The sequence below is a fragment of the Ipomoea triloba genome, chromosome 3, assembly GCF_003576645.1.
Source record: "Ipomoea triloba cultivar NCNSP0323 chromosome 3, ASM357664v1".
NCBI lineage: Eukaryota > Viridiplantae > Streptophyta > Magnoliopsida > Solanales > Convolvulaceae > Ipomoea > Ipomoea triloba.
Genome location: NC_044918.1, coordinates 21,607,481 through 21,621,559, shown reverse-complemented (window position 1 = coordinate 21,621,559; position 14,079 = coordinate 21,607,481). Strand labels below are relative to the sequence as shown.

Here is a 14,079-nt window from a genome sequence, read left to right as displayed (position 1 = left end):
AAAACCCTCAACCTTGTAAACAACACAATAAAAAATACAAAAAAACAAAAGCTTATCTAGGGAAAGAGCATAAGAAACCATTCAATGTACTCTAGTAAATTTTTTTTTTTTTGGTGTGTTTACACTTCGCATATTACACTACAGAACCCTCAACCTTGTAAACAGCACACAACAAAAATACAAAAAACAAAAGCTTATCAAAAAAAAAGAAAAAGAAAAGAAAGCTTATCTAGGGAAACAGCTTAAGAAATAACGGGGTGTTATATAATTCAGACAATGTTAATAACTCGAACCATTCTCTCCTAAACTATTCATAAATGTCTTCTGTAAAGTGTATGCAGAAGAATTTGGGTGAAACAAATGCACTCACAATAATGACGTGACCCGAACAGATTGATCTGCAGATCCAGTCAAGAAAATAGGCAGCATCGGATGCCAATCTACTGTTGTTATAGATGCAGTGTGAGGTAGTGTTCTCATCCCACCCATGGAACCTCCAACCTAATAACATTAAAATCTGTGTAATCGATGAGAGACTACTATATAGTGGTGATTTGACTTGATGGTGGAAAGTATACCTGATAAATTGGTGCTCTTAGAGAATTAGATGTCGTCAGAAGTCTATTCCCATTAGCATCTAAAGCCATTTCTTGCTTATATAGGGAACTGCTTTGAAGGTTGCAGAAACTAAGGTAATGTATTCACAGGGGGATCCAGTTATTATTGAACTAAAAGAATTCAAATCTATAAACTAAGGGATAAAGTTATCAAATGATTCAAATACCTGCTGCAATTTCTGGACCAGAGTACTTTTCCTTGGTTCTGCAAGCTCCACTCAAATATCTGTCAAACAAACTACCAGATTCAGATTATGTTCAGGGTTTTGGTTTAAGCAATGTGCACGCCAATGAAATTATTTACAAGTGTTATGAATATTTCACTTTTATGGCAATAAGCAATACAATGATGGAGATTTTACTTCATATGCCAGTGATCCAAGACCATCGCAGATGAGATGAACAATCACAACACCATGAATGTATGTTTTGAGGATCATGGTATTCTTCCCTAGCCCCAGTCCCAGCCCCTTGGATGTACCAAAAAAGCTACTCCCTCCGTCCCATTTTATGTGTCTGGTTTGGTTAACAAGGCTTGACTAAAGTTATTTTTAATTCAATTTTCATAATATTATGTTTAATATTAGTATATAAAATTTATATATTTAGAAACTACATTAAAAGTACTATTAAACACAAAAAATCAAATTAAAAAATATTAAAGAAAATAAACAAAAAAGAAAGAGTTAGTTTGACTAGTGAATAGTAAACATGATAGATAAAATGGAACAAACGGAGTATTATTCTTTTCAACAATCTTCAAAATGCTGCCACGAAACATCTTATACCCATATTGGAATGAAGCAGTACTCAAAGGCCAAAAACAGGGACTCAAATAAAAAATTATTACTGTCAGAAGTATACTTGCCTTTCCATCTGCTCCAAGAGTGAAAATGCTTGTCTCATCAGATCCAAACAACACAGAGCTAATTGCAGTATCATGTGCTGGCCACCCAGTGATTTGCAGACCAGCAGACATATCTTTCAATTGTTAAGGTTTGGTTATGCAACAAGGCCGATACACAGTAACAAAAATTTCTTCCAACCCCACCCACCCAAAATGAGAGAAGAAAGACCAAAAGAGAGGTGTTGAGGAAATTCTTTAAAAATATCTAGCAGGATACCAAACATATGAATCATTCCATCTGTAGCAGCAGCTGCTAAGAGCTTTCCATTGTGGTTGAAACATAATGATGTAATTGCAGGTGGATCTTCACCAAGAGGAAGGACTGTCTAAAGTTGTGAGAAAGTAAGGCTCGACAACTGTCATCCGCAAAGCAAGAAGATAATAAAGGAAGATTTCTTCATTGCCATTCAAATTTATGAGACAAACACACACATACCATGGATTTCCATGTCCTCATGTTCCAGACAGTTAATGAAGCAAACCCCAATTTATCAAAGTAAGTGGAACCAGGCCTGCAAAAAGGCAATTTTTATTAACTTTCCCCTTGCAAATAGAGTTCAGTAATAACTATGAGAAAATCGGTCATCACAAGCTCACGCAGAAATGCAAACATATTGCCCTTTCAGGAATAAAATTGAGACTTTGGGTAACTTGAATTAACAGCACATTGGTTTGCATAATAAGTCAGGAATGAAGGTACTCTGTAAAGTGGCCTATTCCAACATTTGGTTTGTTTTTATATTCCCTGGAATAAGCTATTTCTTTCATAAAGGGAATAGTCACTTTCAGATCGCCCCTAGGTATTAGCTATTCTGCCCTACTTAGGAATACATAGGGCCATTTAGTTCATTTTTCATAGTTTTCTCCGTTTTCATTTTCCATAAGCAAAATAGAAAATATGTTCATATTATTTTCAAGAAAAGACATTTATTTAAAATCCAGTAGTTTTTTCATATTTAACATACAAATGCTAGTGATAATTTCAAGAAAAGACAGTTATTTGAAATCCAGTAGTTTTTTCATATTAACATACAAATGCTAGTGATAACTGACAATAATATTGCAAGCATATGTGTGTCAAATTGGGTTGGTGATATTTGAATTTTATTTAAAATAATTCAAAATTTGGAATGATATTTTTTCAATTATTATATTGTGAACCAGGGTCCACCGTGCGCATTGTGGACCTGCTAAGATTATGTACTTGCAACACTGAACATATTATGTACTTTCCGTTAGTACATTATGTATGCAGTTAACATATTATGTACCATCAATTTATTTACAGGCACATAATCTGTTAACTGAAAGTACATATTATGTTAATTGCAAGTACATAATCTAGTTCAGAGTACACAATGCGTATGGTGAACCTTGATCCACAATATAATTTGTGATATTTTTTAGACTTGATATCCAAAATATTTTCAGATATGTTTGGTTTAAGTGAAAATATTTCAATTAATTATTTGTTATATATATATATATATATATATATATATAGTATTTCTTGATTAATGTAGTTACAATATACTTTTTCTGTATCAGTTGTGCACTACTATTGCATATATTATGCACTTTCAATTGCACAATGTGCACTATTACAATAATATATTATTCTTTTAGAACTACATTTAACATCTCAGTTAGTGTGGTTATCATGCACTTACATTGTACCTTTTAACACTTTATTATACTCAGTGATGCACATTCTTAGTTACTTATGAATATGCCCTTTATTTTTATGCTTCTACCCCTCAAATTAAACGCCATTGGGTTAGTTGCTCTGCTAGTCATTGAATCTTCTGCATATTAACAATTATGCTACCACCTTTTTCCAAGCATCTACATCATTGATTGAATGTGATGGAGGGGTGTAATTTGTTCTTATTTTTTAAGCTAGCATCCTTTCTCACTTGATCTCACGCCTATATATATGCACACATGTTTTATGACATCTTGGTCATATCGCTATTTATTCCTTTTCCATTTATTAAGCCAACTAAACTATGTAATATTATTCCTTATGTCTTCATTATTTGGAACCAAATAATGGAATAGTATTCTTATTCTATTCGTCTATTCCATTCCATACGGAGTCCTAGTCCTATTTTATACGTTTTCATTCCTTTAGCTAAATGGCAGAAAGTGTATGCATAATGTACCTTGTTGACGCTGCGGCAGACACAAAAATGGGCTCCACAGGACTGCATTTTAAGTCCAGCACACTGAACCATAGCAAAATAAATAAGCAAAAACAAATGTGAAAGTTAGAGTGATAAATTTTCAAATCTTCCATATAGTAGGGAGAACAAAATGTTAAACAGTGCTAGTAGTATGGAAGAAAGTGGGAAGGTATGGAAGAACAGTAAACGTAGGGATTATTTTAAAACCTAGGGAATGCTTTAGTGGAATTAAGATCACAGACAACACGCTTTGCATCAACATTCCATGCTTTGATGCCTCCATCAGCTGTGCCTATAAGAAGCTTATTTCATGAAATACATTACATCAAATATTAGCATTCACTTCCAGTATGAAAATGAAGATAATAGTCTAAAACAAAAAGTGAAAACATTATCCACTTATATGTACCAGACGATCAGATTTGCAATCCCACTCAAGTGACATGATCTCAGCTCCACAATATATAGTTGCATTTCTTGATGCTGAAACTGATGGTTCATATGTCCATATCCTTCATCAGAATGAATTGTATGAGCAATGAAATTATAATTGGATGATGATCACATGTTTGGTACAGTCCCACTTATACAGTTCGCAGTTCCAATAAGTGCACTAGAAGACTGTAAAGCTAAAATAACCTTTCAAGTGCCATAAGTTCCTATGGTCTATGGAAATCAATAACATCACTTATGCAGTTTAGCATTGTTGTAAAAAGATGTGAATCACACTGTTGGGACTAGCACCAAAATACACAAGGCATAATAATGGAAAGGAATAGCAAGATCAGATTACTATGAGAAGTGTACTAAAGATGTCCCAGAAAATGGTTTTGAACATTATGCTGATTTCAGAAAGTTGGGTTACACCAGCTACTTCTGTTTTAAATATGATATGAAACTGGTTTTCTTGGGTTTCTGCACTATATGCTTGCATAGGTTAGAATACAAACCTAACTGTCCCATCCACAGAAGCACTGGCTATGTTGTCCCCAGATGCAGAAAAGCGGCACCGTGTGATTGGACTTGTGTGGCCAAGGAATGTCTCCTATAATATAAGGTTTCAGAAACATCATTTAACCCATCTTCAAATATAATGAAATTAAAAAATTAAAAAATAAAGAGACGCAAGAAGAAGAAAGAAGGCTTCGAAAATCATAAGTGGAAGTTGAAACAAAAACAAAATGTTCAAAAGAAGCTGTTCATTAAAAAATTCAGTTCAAAATGAAAAGATGAAAGGAAAACAGAACAAATGACTCAATTGGTAACAAGAGATTCAATAACTTCATTTTGCCACATAAGCAATTCACCTGAAAGTCTACTCTCACTTCTGGGAATTCTTCTTCTCCCTGCATTTCACTGCCAGTGTCTGTCATAAAACTTTTAGTTTGTTAAGTAGCCTAAGAAAAATAGAGTTTTTTTTTAAAAAAAAAAAAAGGCAGAGGCAAGTTTTTGTTTTTTGTTTTTTGTTTTTTTTGTTTTTTTTTTTTTTAAAAACTTTTAAAGGCAGATCCAAGGTTTAGCAGACTGACTGTTAAATTAACAGTTTTATATATGATTAATTAGCCCAGTCCCATGTCTACTTTTACCATGTACATAATTTTTCAATCCTGAGAAACCAATAGTGTGCGTTACCATCTACTTTAACACAATCTTCACCTTGAACATTTTGGAAGTCATTGCTTCTCTCACTCTTGCTCATACAGGACATTAACTCCTGAGAGTGAGCAGGTTTTGTATCATTAATGTATTGAGAAGACTCTCTTTCACCAATGTTAGATGTTGCAGGGTCACAAATGTCATGAGAAAACCTGGGTGAAGAAGAAACATTTTGCTCCTGAAAGCCTGTTTTAATGTTTGATGAGCTGCTCATTCCAAGGGTTGGTACTCTTGTAGTTGCTGAAGTGTTACTGACAATAGAAGAAAGAAATTAGTGGTCTACTCTCTACTGGTCTTCAGATTATAGAGAATAGAAACTGTAGGATCTCTCACCTCTTTGCTTGGCGTAACTGGATCTCTTTCTCCTCCAACAACGCCTGAAGTTGTGAAATTTTAAGATTAAGTTGCTTAATGTCTCCCTTGAGACGATTCACAGTGTTCTGTTCAGAACTGATCTTCAGTAATGCAGGGATGCGTAATTTGGCTAAGGAGAAGTTCAAAGAGTAAATTGAGGGTGCTGATGAAATCTATAGTCAATAACAGTTGAAATTTCCATCTATCACAATTTTGTCAGTAATCTCATGATTAGATGCCATAGACTACTCTATAGCTGCTCTGAAATACAAGTAAACTGAAAGCAAGCAATCAAGGAAAGTGGTAAACTCACTAATAAAAGAACTAATGTTCAGATAAATATCACTCAAAACCTTCTTGTTGATAGTACCTTCTTGTTGATAGTTAAAGGTGATAAAATTAAAGCAAATACTGCCAAAGAAAGGTAATAAAAATCTATGCCGAAGGATATGAGTACTGTTAAGCATCTTGCTCAGAAAGTTCCTGACAGAAAGATGCAAGGTATTGATCCACTCCTTAGAGAAGTACAAACGAAATTCAGGATCCAACTGAGGATTCTTATGATATGGGAGGGCTGCAAAAAATTTTAAAAGATGATTAAAGATGAGAAGGAGAAATCACCAAAGTCACAAAAAGAATGAAAAAGAGAGCCAACCAAACCATAAGGCCCAGTCTTCATGTTTTTGCAGCAACACGTTGCCATGGAAATTAAAAAATTCCATTACTTTCTCCTTCCGTCCTGTTTGCAAGGCGTGTATGATATAATACCGTATAATAGAGACTTCCAATTTTGACAAAGTAGACATAAGCTCGGCCTCGTAAGAACCAAAGCATTGCTTGAAAAAGTGAAGTAGATTAACCAAGTTCTCAGCTTGACATTTTGGAATGTACACAGAGAAAATCAAGTCTAACAAACTATCAACTTGGAACCCTTTCCCAATATCAGTGCCTAATTCTTTCTCAAAAGCCTGAAGGGTTTTTGTAAACCCTCTGAACACAAGAAACTCTCTCACTAGCTCCTCAGCATACTGCAGATTCTCCATTTCTCCTTAAAAACTCAGACCAACTCGTCCATTAAATACTGCAAATGTTTGCATTGCATATTCCCAAGTATGCTACTCCTAAGTCAAATGATAATTTAAGAATGAATTAAGGACACGTTCTGTAACATTTTCTAAAAATATTCAGACTTCTCCAATCAATACTTCTGCTGCTCCATAAGACCTGCAAACACATATAAACCACTTGGATTTCGTGCGGAAGATATGCAGATGATTGTATAAATTAACAAAATAAGAACTAGGTTTCATCTACTTCACCCAGAAACTAACTCACAAAAGCAATGCATATAGGAAAATTTTAGAACAAACAGAAACAGAGATCAGTTCAATCGTATCTAGAATTTTAGGGATTAGACACACAGGGGTATGACATTACAATTAATAATAACAGCAAATTGAAAGCATGGAATTAAGCACACCTTTTTAAAACTGATTTGTGCTTCCTACGTCTGCGATTCAACGCTGTTTCTCTAACAAATGTGAAGGATGCGATAATCACAAAGTAAATCACAAGGATTTCACCTTTTTGCCCACAACTCTTTCTGTATCGACTACTATTTATATTTTTTATTTCCTTTTAAAATTTAATTAAATGCATGCACGTCATTCTACAAAAGTATATACTAAAAAAGGTACAATTATTATTTTTTTGGGTAAGGAGGGATTCTCAGGGTCACTATTTGAGAGTATGCACCGACTAAATCTCGTCTTGTGATTCTATACGAGGAAGAGCTACAAACTGTCTGGATCAAATAAAAAATGCCAATAGGCCGTTTCCTAGAAGTCGAACTTGTAGTATTGTAGTTACTAAGTCAACAATTTGACTAACTTGACTACAATTACTCCCAAATACAATTGTTATTTTATCAAGCTTCAATAAGAACATAAAACGTTCTTTCAAATAAGAACAAGAGGAATAGTATAGCCAGAAGACCAGTCCCAGAACATAGGGGCCATTAGTAAAAGGTCTATTAGGTGAAAGAGTCAAGGGCCACTAGCAAAATAGAGACAGTAAGAAGTCTAGTACAAAATCTAGGAGTAGGCAAGACTGAATTTGATACATATGGGCGAAGGGAATATTGGATGGATAGGATGATAAATCTGAGAACTTGAAACATTTTAAAAAATCTTTGTCGGAAGGGGATATTAGATGGATGGGATGATAAATTTGAGAACTTGAAACATTCTCAAAAATCTTTGGCGGAAGGGAATATTGGATGGATGGGATGATAAATATGAAAACTTGAAACGTTCTCAAAAATCTTTGGTAGAAAGGAATATTGGATGGATGGGATGATAAATCTAAGAACTTGAAACGTTCACAAAAAATCTTCGACTGAAGAGAGTATTGGATGGATGGGATGACGAATATGAGAACTTCAAACGTGCTCAGAAATCTGGGACGGAAGGAAATATTGGATGAATGTATAATAAAGCTGAGAAGTTGAAATGTTTTCAAAAATCTTTGACGAAAGGGAAAATTGTATGGATGGGATGACAAATCTGAGAACTTGAAACGTTCTCAAAAATCTTTGGCGGAACGAAATATTGGATGAATAGGATAATAAATCTGAAAACTTGAAACATTCTCATAAATCTGGCAAAACGAAATGATAGTAGAGACATGTATCAAATAACTAGTATTTGTATGCGCAACGCGCAAAAGTTCTTGCCCAATATTAAAACATTAATAAATATAAATAATTAAAAATTTTACTTCAAATTATATATACACAAATATGTATTTTATACACACACATATATGATTTACCATTCATAAAATTTAATTAAAATATAATCAACCATTAAATTAATTATATAATGATTTTAATAAAATGATAATTAAGGAATAGGAAAATGATATGATAGATATAGGTGTATGATAATAATGATGGAGTTAAAAACTAACGGTGTTATAACAGTGTAAGGGTAGTTTTGTATAACAAGAATGTAGTAGGGACAATTTTGTCTAATAACATTGGAGTGTACAACATTTAAAGTAAAATGTATACATTTATTAGCATAAAAAAAGAGAGACGTAAATCAAGGATATAACCTTGATTGTGACTTATTATGTTTTTAGATTAAACAGAATATCAAGATACTAACCGCAAACAAATGCGCAACAAAAAAAACGCTAAAAACAAAAGCATAGAACAAAACAGAAACACATAATGAACAAGACAAAAGATCAAAATAAGTGGACTTGAAATCGCCAATTATAACTTCCAGTAGCCCAAAACCATACAAGTAAAAAAAAAGTAGAAAATAGAGAAACTCCTACATATCACCTAGAAAACAAGATCTCGGCTGGAAGCATCCCCTTGCTCGACCCGGCCCATCCTAGCGACTAAAGTCATCAGTCATTTGACCTACATTGTCCAGCTGCCCAAAAGACACATTGGCAATAGAAAGATCAGCCAACACCTGAAGGTTGACGGTCGAGTTTAGATAATTGTGGTCTAAAGGAATCTCTTGCCCCTTGCTTGAGCCCTGTGATGGCAAAAAACCGGGAGGATGCACGACAGAGGTAGTATCTAAATCCAACACCGGAGTGGTTGGTTCCTTATTCAGATGCCGATCAGCTCGGATGGAGAAGGGAAGAGAGACCTAGATCAGCCAGTATAAATTGAGGACCAGAGGCCCCCAAGGCATTGTAAATATCTTACTGTATATACCGCATCCCCGCATAATAGTCCTCTAACGACATGTCACTAGCATATCTAACACTCTCGGGGGTAGACAACCACTCCTTGCTAATTGTCGTGAAATCAACAAGAGATTTACGGATCACCTCTAAAGCATACAATCTAAACCGCTATGAGTACCGGTAATCCACAACTACCGAACGAAATAACTCATCAGCTTTCTGGCACTTCTCCTCGGAGGTTCTCAAAGCTTCCTTAGCCGCCCACTATGCTCGCTAGGCTGCCGCATTGGCTGCCAAGCTAAGCTCCACAGCATGCACCTGGCCTTGGTATTGAGAGAAAAACTCGGCTACTTGAGCAGACAACTCGTCCACACCGGCACGAAGATCCTCTGCGAAGCATGCACGAAAACGCCCAAAACTCTCAATGCTGGCTATAATCGCCTAACCACAAGAAAACAACCGACGAAAAGTTAAAACATGATTAGTGACTAACACAAAAAAAAAAGAGCTTAAAGGCCACATTTGGGATCTACTTACCTGGTAAAGCTGAGCAATCACCTGGAAAGATAACGCAATCTCCCCACTCTAAAAGATTGAAATTGAAGCGTTTGCCACACATAGTGAAATCTCCCCAGTCGATCACAGTCAAAGTCAAAGGTCGCGACTCTGATCCAAACGACATTGGCTCATCCTTATCAAGCTCCACCCTAGCCCTCTTCTGTGAGGCCTCTTGCTCGGCTTGCTGCTCCATCTTAGACGCTGTTGCTATTGCTAGGAGAAACGAACCAATCGCGAGAAATAGAAGGGGGGAGCAAATTAAAGGATCCATCCATGAGCCTCTTACCCTACCTTATCCTAAGAAGCCGCAACAGAAGGATGTTGAGAGGCCAAGTGGTAGTATACGACCGAGTATTTCGACGAAACTGCTCGCATAGAAGCTCCTCATGGGTGGCTATCTCTAGACAAGTAGGATGAGAAGACGAGCCAGAAGGAGGGGCTATACCCACGCAATGAACGGACAGAGCCTCAACGTCCAAATTAGACCTCGAATAAGAGTCACCTGAAATTAGGAGAAGAGAAAAAGTGATAACCCAATCTCCGTATCACTCGCAGGTAGCAACCCAACTTTCTTTAAAGCCCTCAGTCGAGTCCAGATTCGCACCTACACCAAACTGAGGCCTCGAAAAGCCTGTATATGTTGGGTTAGCACCCCGGTCGGTGCATGCGGATGGTCAAGCTTAAAGTAGAAAGAAGGCCAAGAAGTTGAGAAATAAAAAATACCCCCCCCCCCCCAGTATGATGAACAAAGACATCCAATGCTTAATAGACTGGTAGTACCGTTAAAGAAGCGCAAACTGTCACGCTAAGAAAACTAGATGGTACCCAGCGATCGGGTCCCCACTACAACAACATGGAAGAGCTGCGTGAAGAGCGAAAAGGTGGGCGAAATACCAAGATGGTGGCATAAAGTGAGGAAACTCACCAGAAAACGAAAGGAATTAGGAGACAACTGACCAGACAGTAAACGAAAGTATTTGCAAATCTCGTTAAACAAAGGGTAAGTAGGAATGTGAAACCCCACATAACGACCATCAACGATAAACCCACATAACCACCCTCAGGGGAATCATCGATGGACTGTAAAAGGACCCAATAAGGTACGAATGTACCCCAAGTGAGCGTGGTTCAAAATAAAAGTGTGAGAACGAAAGGGATCGGTATCCTCAAAGATACTAGGACCTCTCACTAAAGGAGAAAATGAAGAGGATTCAGGCAAATAGGTACCCAATGGGGGAATCGTCTACAAAGGCAGAAGGATCGAAATCGGTCAACAGGGAGTAGGAACAGTATGACGGACCGACTTGGTTAAAGGAAGACTAGAAGGTGAATGGGAGCGGGAAGACAACACTATGGGGTTGGACGCAGACGAGAAAATTAACGTCCTAGAATTGGCAGATGATCTCGAGAAACCACTCACAAAGAGAGATAAACTAACACCCGAAGAGGAAGATTCCTCGGTAACAGAAGATGAGGGGTCAGAAGTAGGTTGTGATACGAAAGACGAATAAACTATCCTAGGCATGATACTAACCTGGAAGAAGCATCAAACAAAAACATGGCTTGAAAATGGACTAACCAAGAGATGTCAGACAAAAAAGCAGAAGAACCACTAGCTAACCTTAAAAAGAGGTGACAAACACATTATATTCCCAAAAAAAAGGGGATGTCAGCTCGAGGGGCTGACTGACGGGTTAGACGAGCGATCGATCAACTAGCCACCACCGATAACCGACAGGTCGCGTAGCGCCGACAATAAAAGGGCTAGCCGACCAATCACTAGCCATCGCGCTGACCGAGCAGTCACTCAACGCTAGAGGCAAGGGGTCGTCGGTCACTCTCCAACACTATATTCTGGAAAAAAAAATGCCACCAGAATCTTACAGGCGGATGGCAGTGCGAAGGTGGCGTCCGGCGACGGGTGGCGGCAACTCAAGATGGTAGGGTAAAACAACCAAGGAGAATGAGCTTTGGGAGGAAGTGTGGGGCTAGAGAAAATGAGAGAGTAGGGGAAATGAAGAGGAGAAAGGGTATTTATACTAAAAAAAAGCTGAAATTCAAAATTCAAATTTATGAACCTAAATCTAGGTGCCCAACTAGAGAGACCGGTCGATTTTGATCGACCGGTGACCCGCATGCAGCGACCGGTCAGCACTTCAATGGCTGATTGGTCGGGCTAAAAAAATCTCTTTTGATTGCATGGAACACTTGCCTATACACTTGGCTGATGAAGCATGCTTAGGTGGACCAATCCAATATCGCTGGATGTATCCATTTGAAAGGTTTATTAACCATCTCAAATCTAAAATGAAGAATAAGAGATATATTGAAGGGTCAATATGTGATGCATACTTGATTGAAGAGACAATACATTTCACTTCATTTTACTTTGAAGATCACGTACAAAGTAGGAGGACACGTATTGGTCGAAATTTGAATGGTGTAATTGACCCGGATTTGCCTACAACTTATATTTGGACATCAAAGAGCGATTCACAGCTCATCAATATTATATTACTTAACTGTAAAGATGTTCAACCAATTTTACGCTATGCACTATGTCTTTTTCTAAAAATGTGTTGACTGTGTTTTGACTAATTACAAATTTTTTCATTGTAGGTTGTGTGAGACGGGTTTACGCCAGTACAATCTAGGGGCCAATAATGAGGAGCTTGTCCAGGAAGTTGAGAGGAGTTTTGCAAACCGGTTTAGAGATTATGTAATATGTTTTTAAAAATTTTCCTTTTATGAATATTGCCATTGCTTTTACAGAACTTCCTTCTTGTATCATCAACCCATCGCCCATTAATACAACACCAACATTTTTTTATTCCAAATTTTTTATTCATATATGCTAAAAACATCTTTTAACAATTGAACTAGGCNCCCCCCCCCCCCCTAGTATGATGAACAAAGACATCCAATGCTTAATAGACTGGTAGTACCGTTAAAGAAGCGCAAACTGTCACGCTAAGAAAACTAGATGGTACCCAGCGATCGGGTCCCCACTACAACAACATGGAAGAGCTGCGTGAAGAGCGAAAAGGTGGGCGAAATACCAAGATGGTGGCATAAAGTGAGGAAACTCACCAGAAAACGAAAGGAATTAGGAGACAACTGACCAGACAGTAAACGAAAGTATTTGCAAATCTCGTTAAACAAAGGGTAAGTAGGAATGTGAAACCCCACATAACGACCATCAACGATAAACCCACATAACCACCCTCAGGGGAATCATCGATGGACTGTAAAAGGACCCAATAAGGTACGAATGTACCCCAAGTGAGCGTGGTTCAAAATAAAAGTGTGAGAACGAAAGGGATCGGTATCCTCAAAGATACTAGGACCTCTCACTAAAGGAGAAAATGAAGAGGATTCAGGCAAATAGGTACCCAATGGGGGAATCGTCTACAAAGGCAGAAGGATCGAAATCGGTCAACAGGGAGTAGGAACAGTATGACGGACCGACTTGGTTAAAGGAAGACTAGAAGGTGAATGGGAGCGGGAAGACAACACTATGGGGTTGGACGCAGACGAGAAAATTAACGTCCTAGAATTGGCAGATGATCTCGAGAAACCACTCACAAAGAGAGATAAACTAACACCCGAAGAGGAAGATTCCTCGGTAACAGAAGATGAGGGGTCAGAAGTAGGTTGTGATACGAAAGACGAATAAACTATCCTAGGCATGATACTAACCTGGAAGAAGCATCAAACAAAAACATGGCTTGAAAATGGACTAACCAAGAGATGTCAGACAAAAAAGCAGAAGAACCACTAGCTAACCTTAAAAAGAGGTGACAAACACATTATATTCCCAAAAAAAAGGGGATGTCAGCTCGAGGGGCTGACTGACGGGTTAGACGAGCGATCGATCAACTAGCCACCACCGATAACCGACAGGTCGCGTAGCGCCGACAATAAAAGGGCTAGCCGACCAATCACTAGCCATCGCGCTGACCGAGCAGTCACTCAACGCTAGAGGCAAGGGGTCGTCGGTCACTCTCCAACACTATATTCTGGAAAAAAAAATGCCACCAGAATCTTACAGGCGGATGGCAGTGCGAAGGTGGCGTCCGGCGACGGGTGG

General features: G+C 37.7%; 1 protein-coding gene across 2 annotated transcripts; it reads right to left on the bottom strand.

Annotated features, from left to right (window-relative positions):
• Positions 1 to 57: 57 nt before the first annotated feature.
• Positions 58 to 7,337, bottom strand: LOC116014255 (WD repeat-containing protein 91 homolog). 2 transcript variants are annotated; one of them, XM_031254276.1, is made up of 16 exons: positions 7,201 to 7,337; positions 6,376 to 6,944; positions 6,172 to 6,294; positions 5,700 to 5,841; positions 5,367 to 5,617; positions 5,018 to 5,076; positions 4,661 to 4,755; positions 4,120 to 4,222; positions 3,918 to 4,012; positions 3,690 to 3,752; positions 1,961 to 2,036; positions 1,742 to 1,850; positions 1,486 to 1,598; positions 785 to 843; positions 579 to 687; positions 58 to 501 (listed from the first exon to the last, which is right to left on the bottom strand). In XM_031254276.1, the coding sequence occupies exons 2-16, from the start codon at positions 6,761 to 6,763 to the stop codon at positions 367 to 369; spliced, it is 1,920 nt and encodes a 639-aa protein (XP_031110136.1). In that variant the 5' UTR covers positions 6,764 to 6,944; positions 7,201 to 7,337; the 3' UTR covers positions 58 to 366. The 2 variants fall into 2 exon arrangements, with proteins under 2 accessions (XP_031110136.1, XP_031110137.1); XM_031254277.1 differs by having other exon boundaries at positions 579 to 666.
• Positions 7,338 to 14,079: the final 6,742 nt, after the last annotated feature.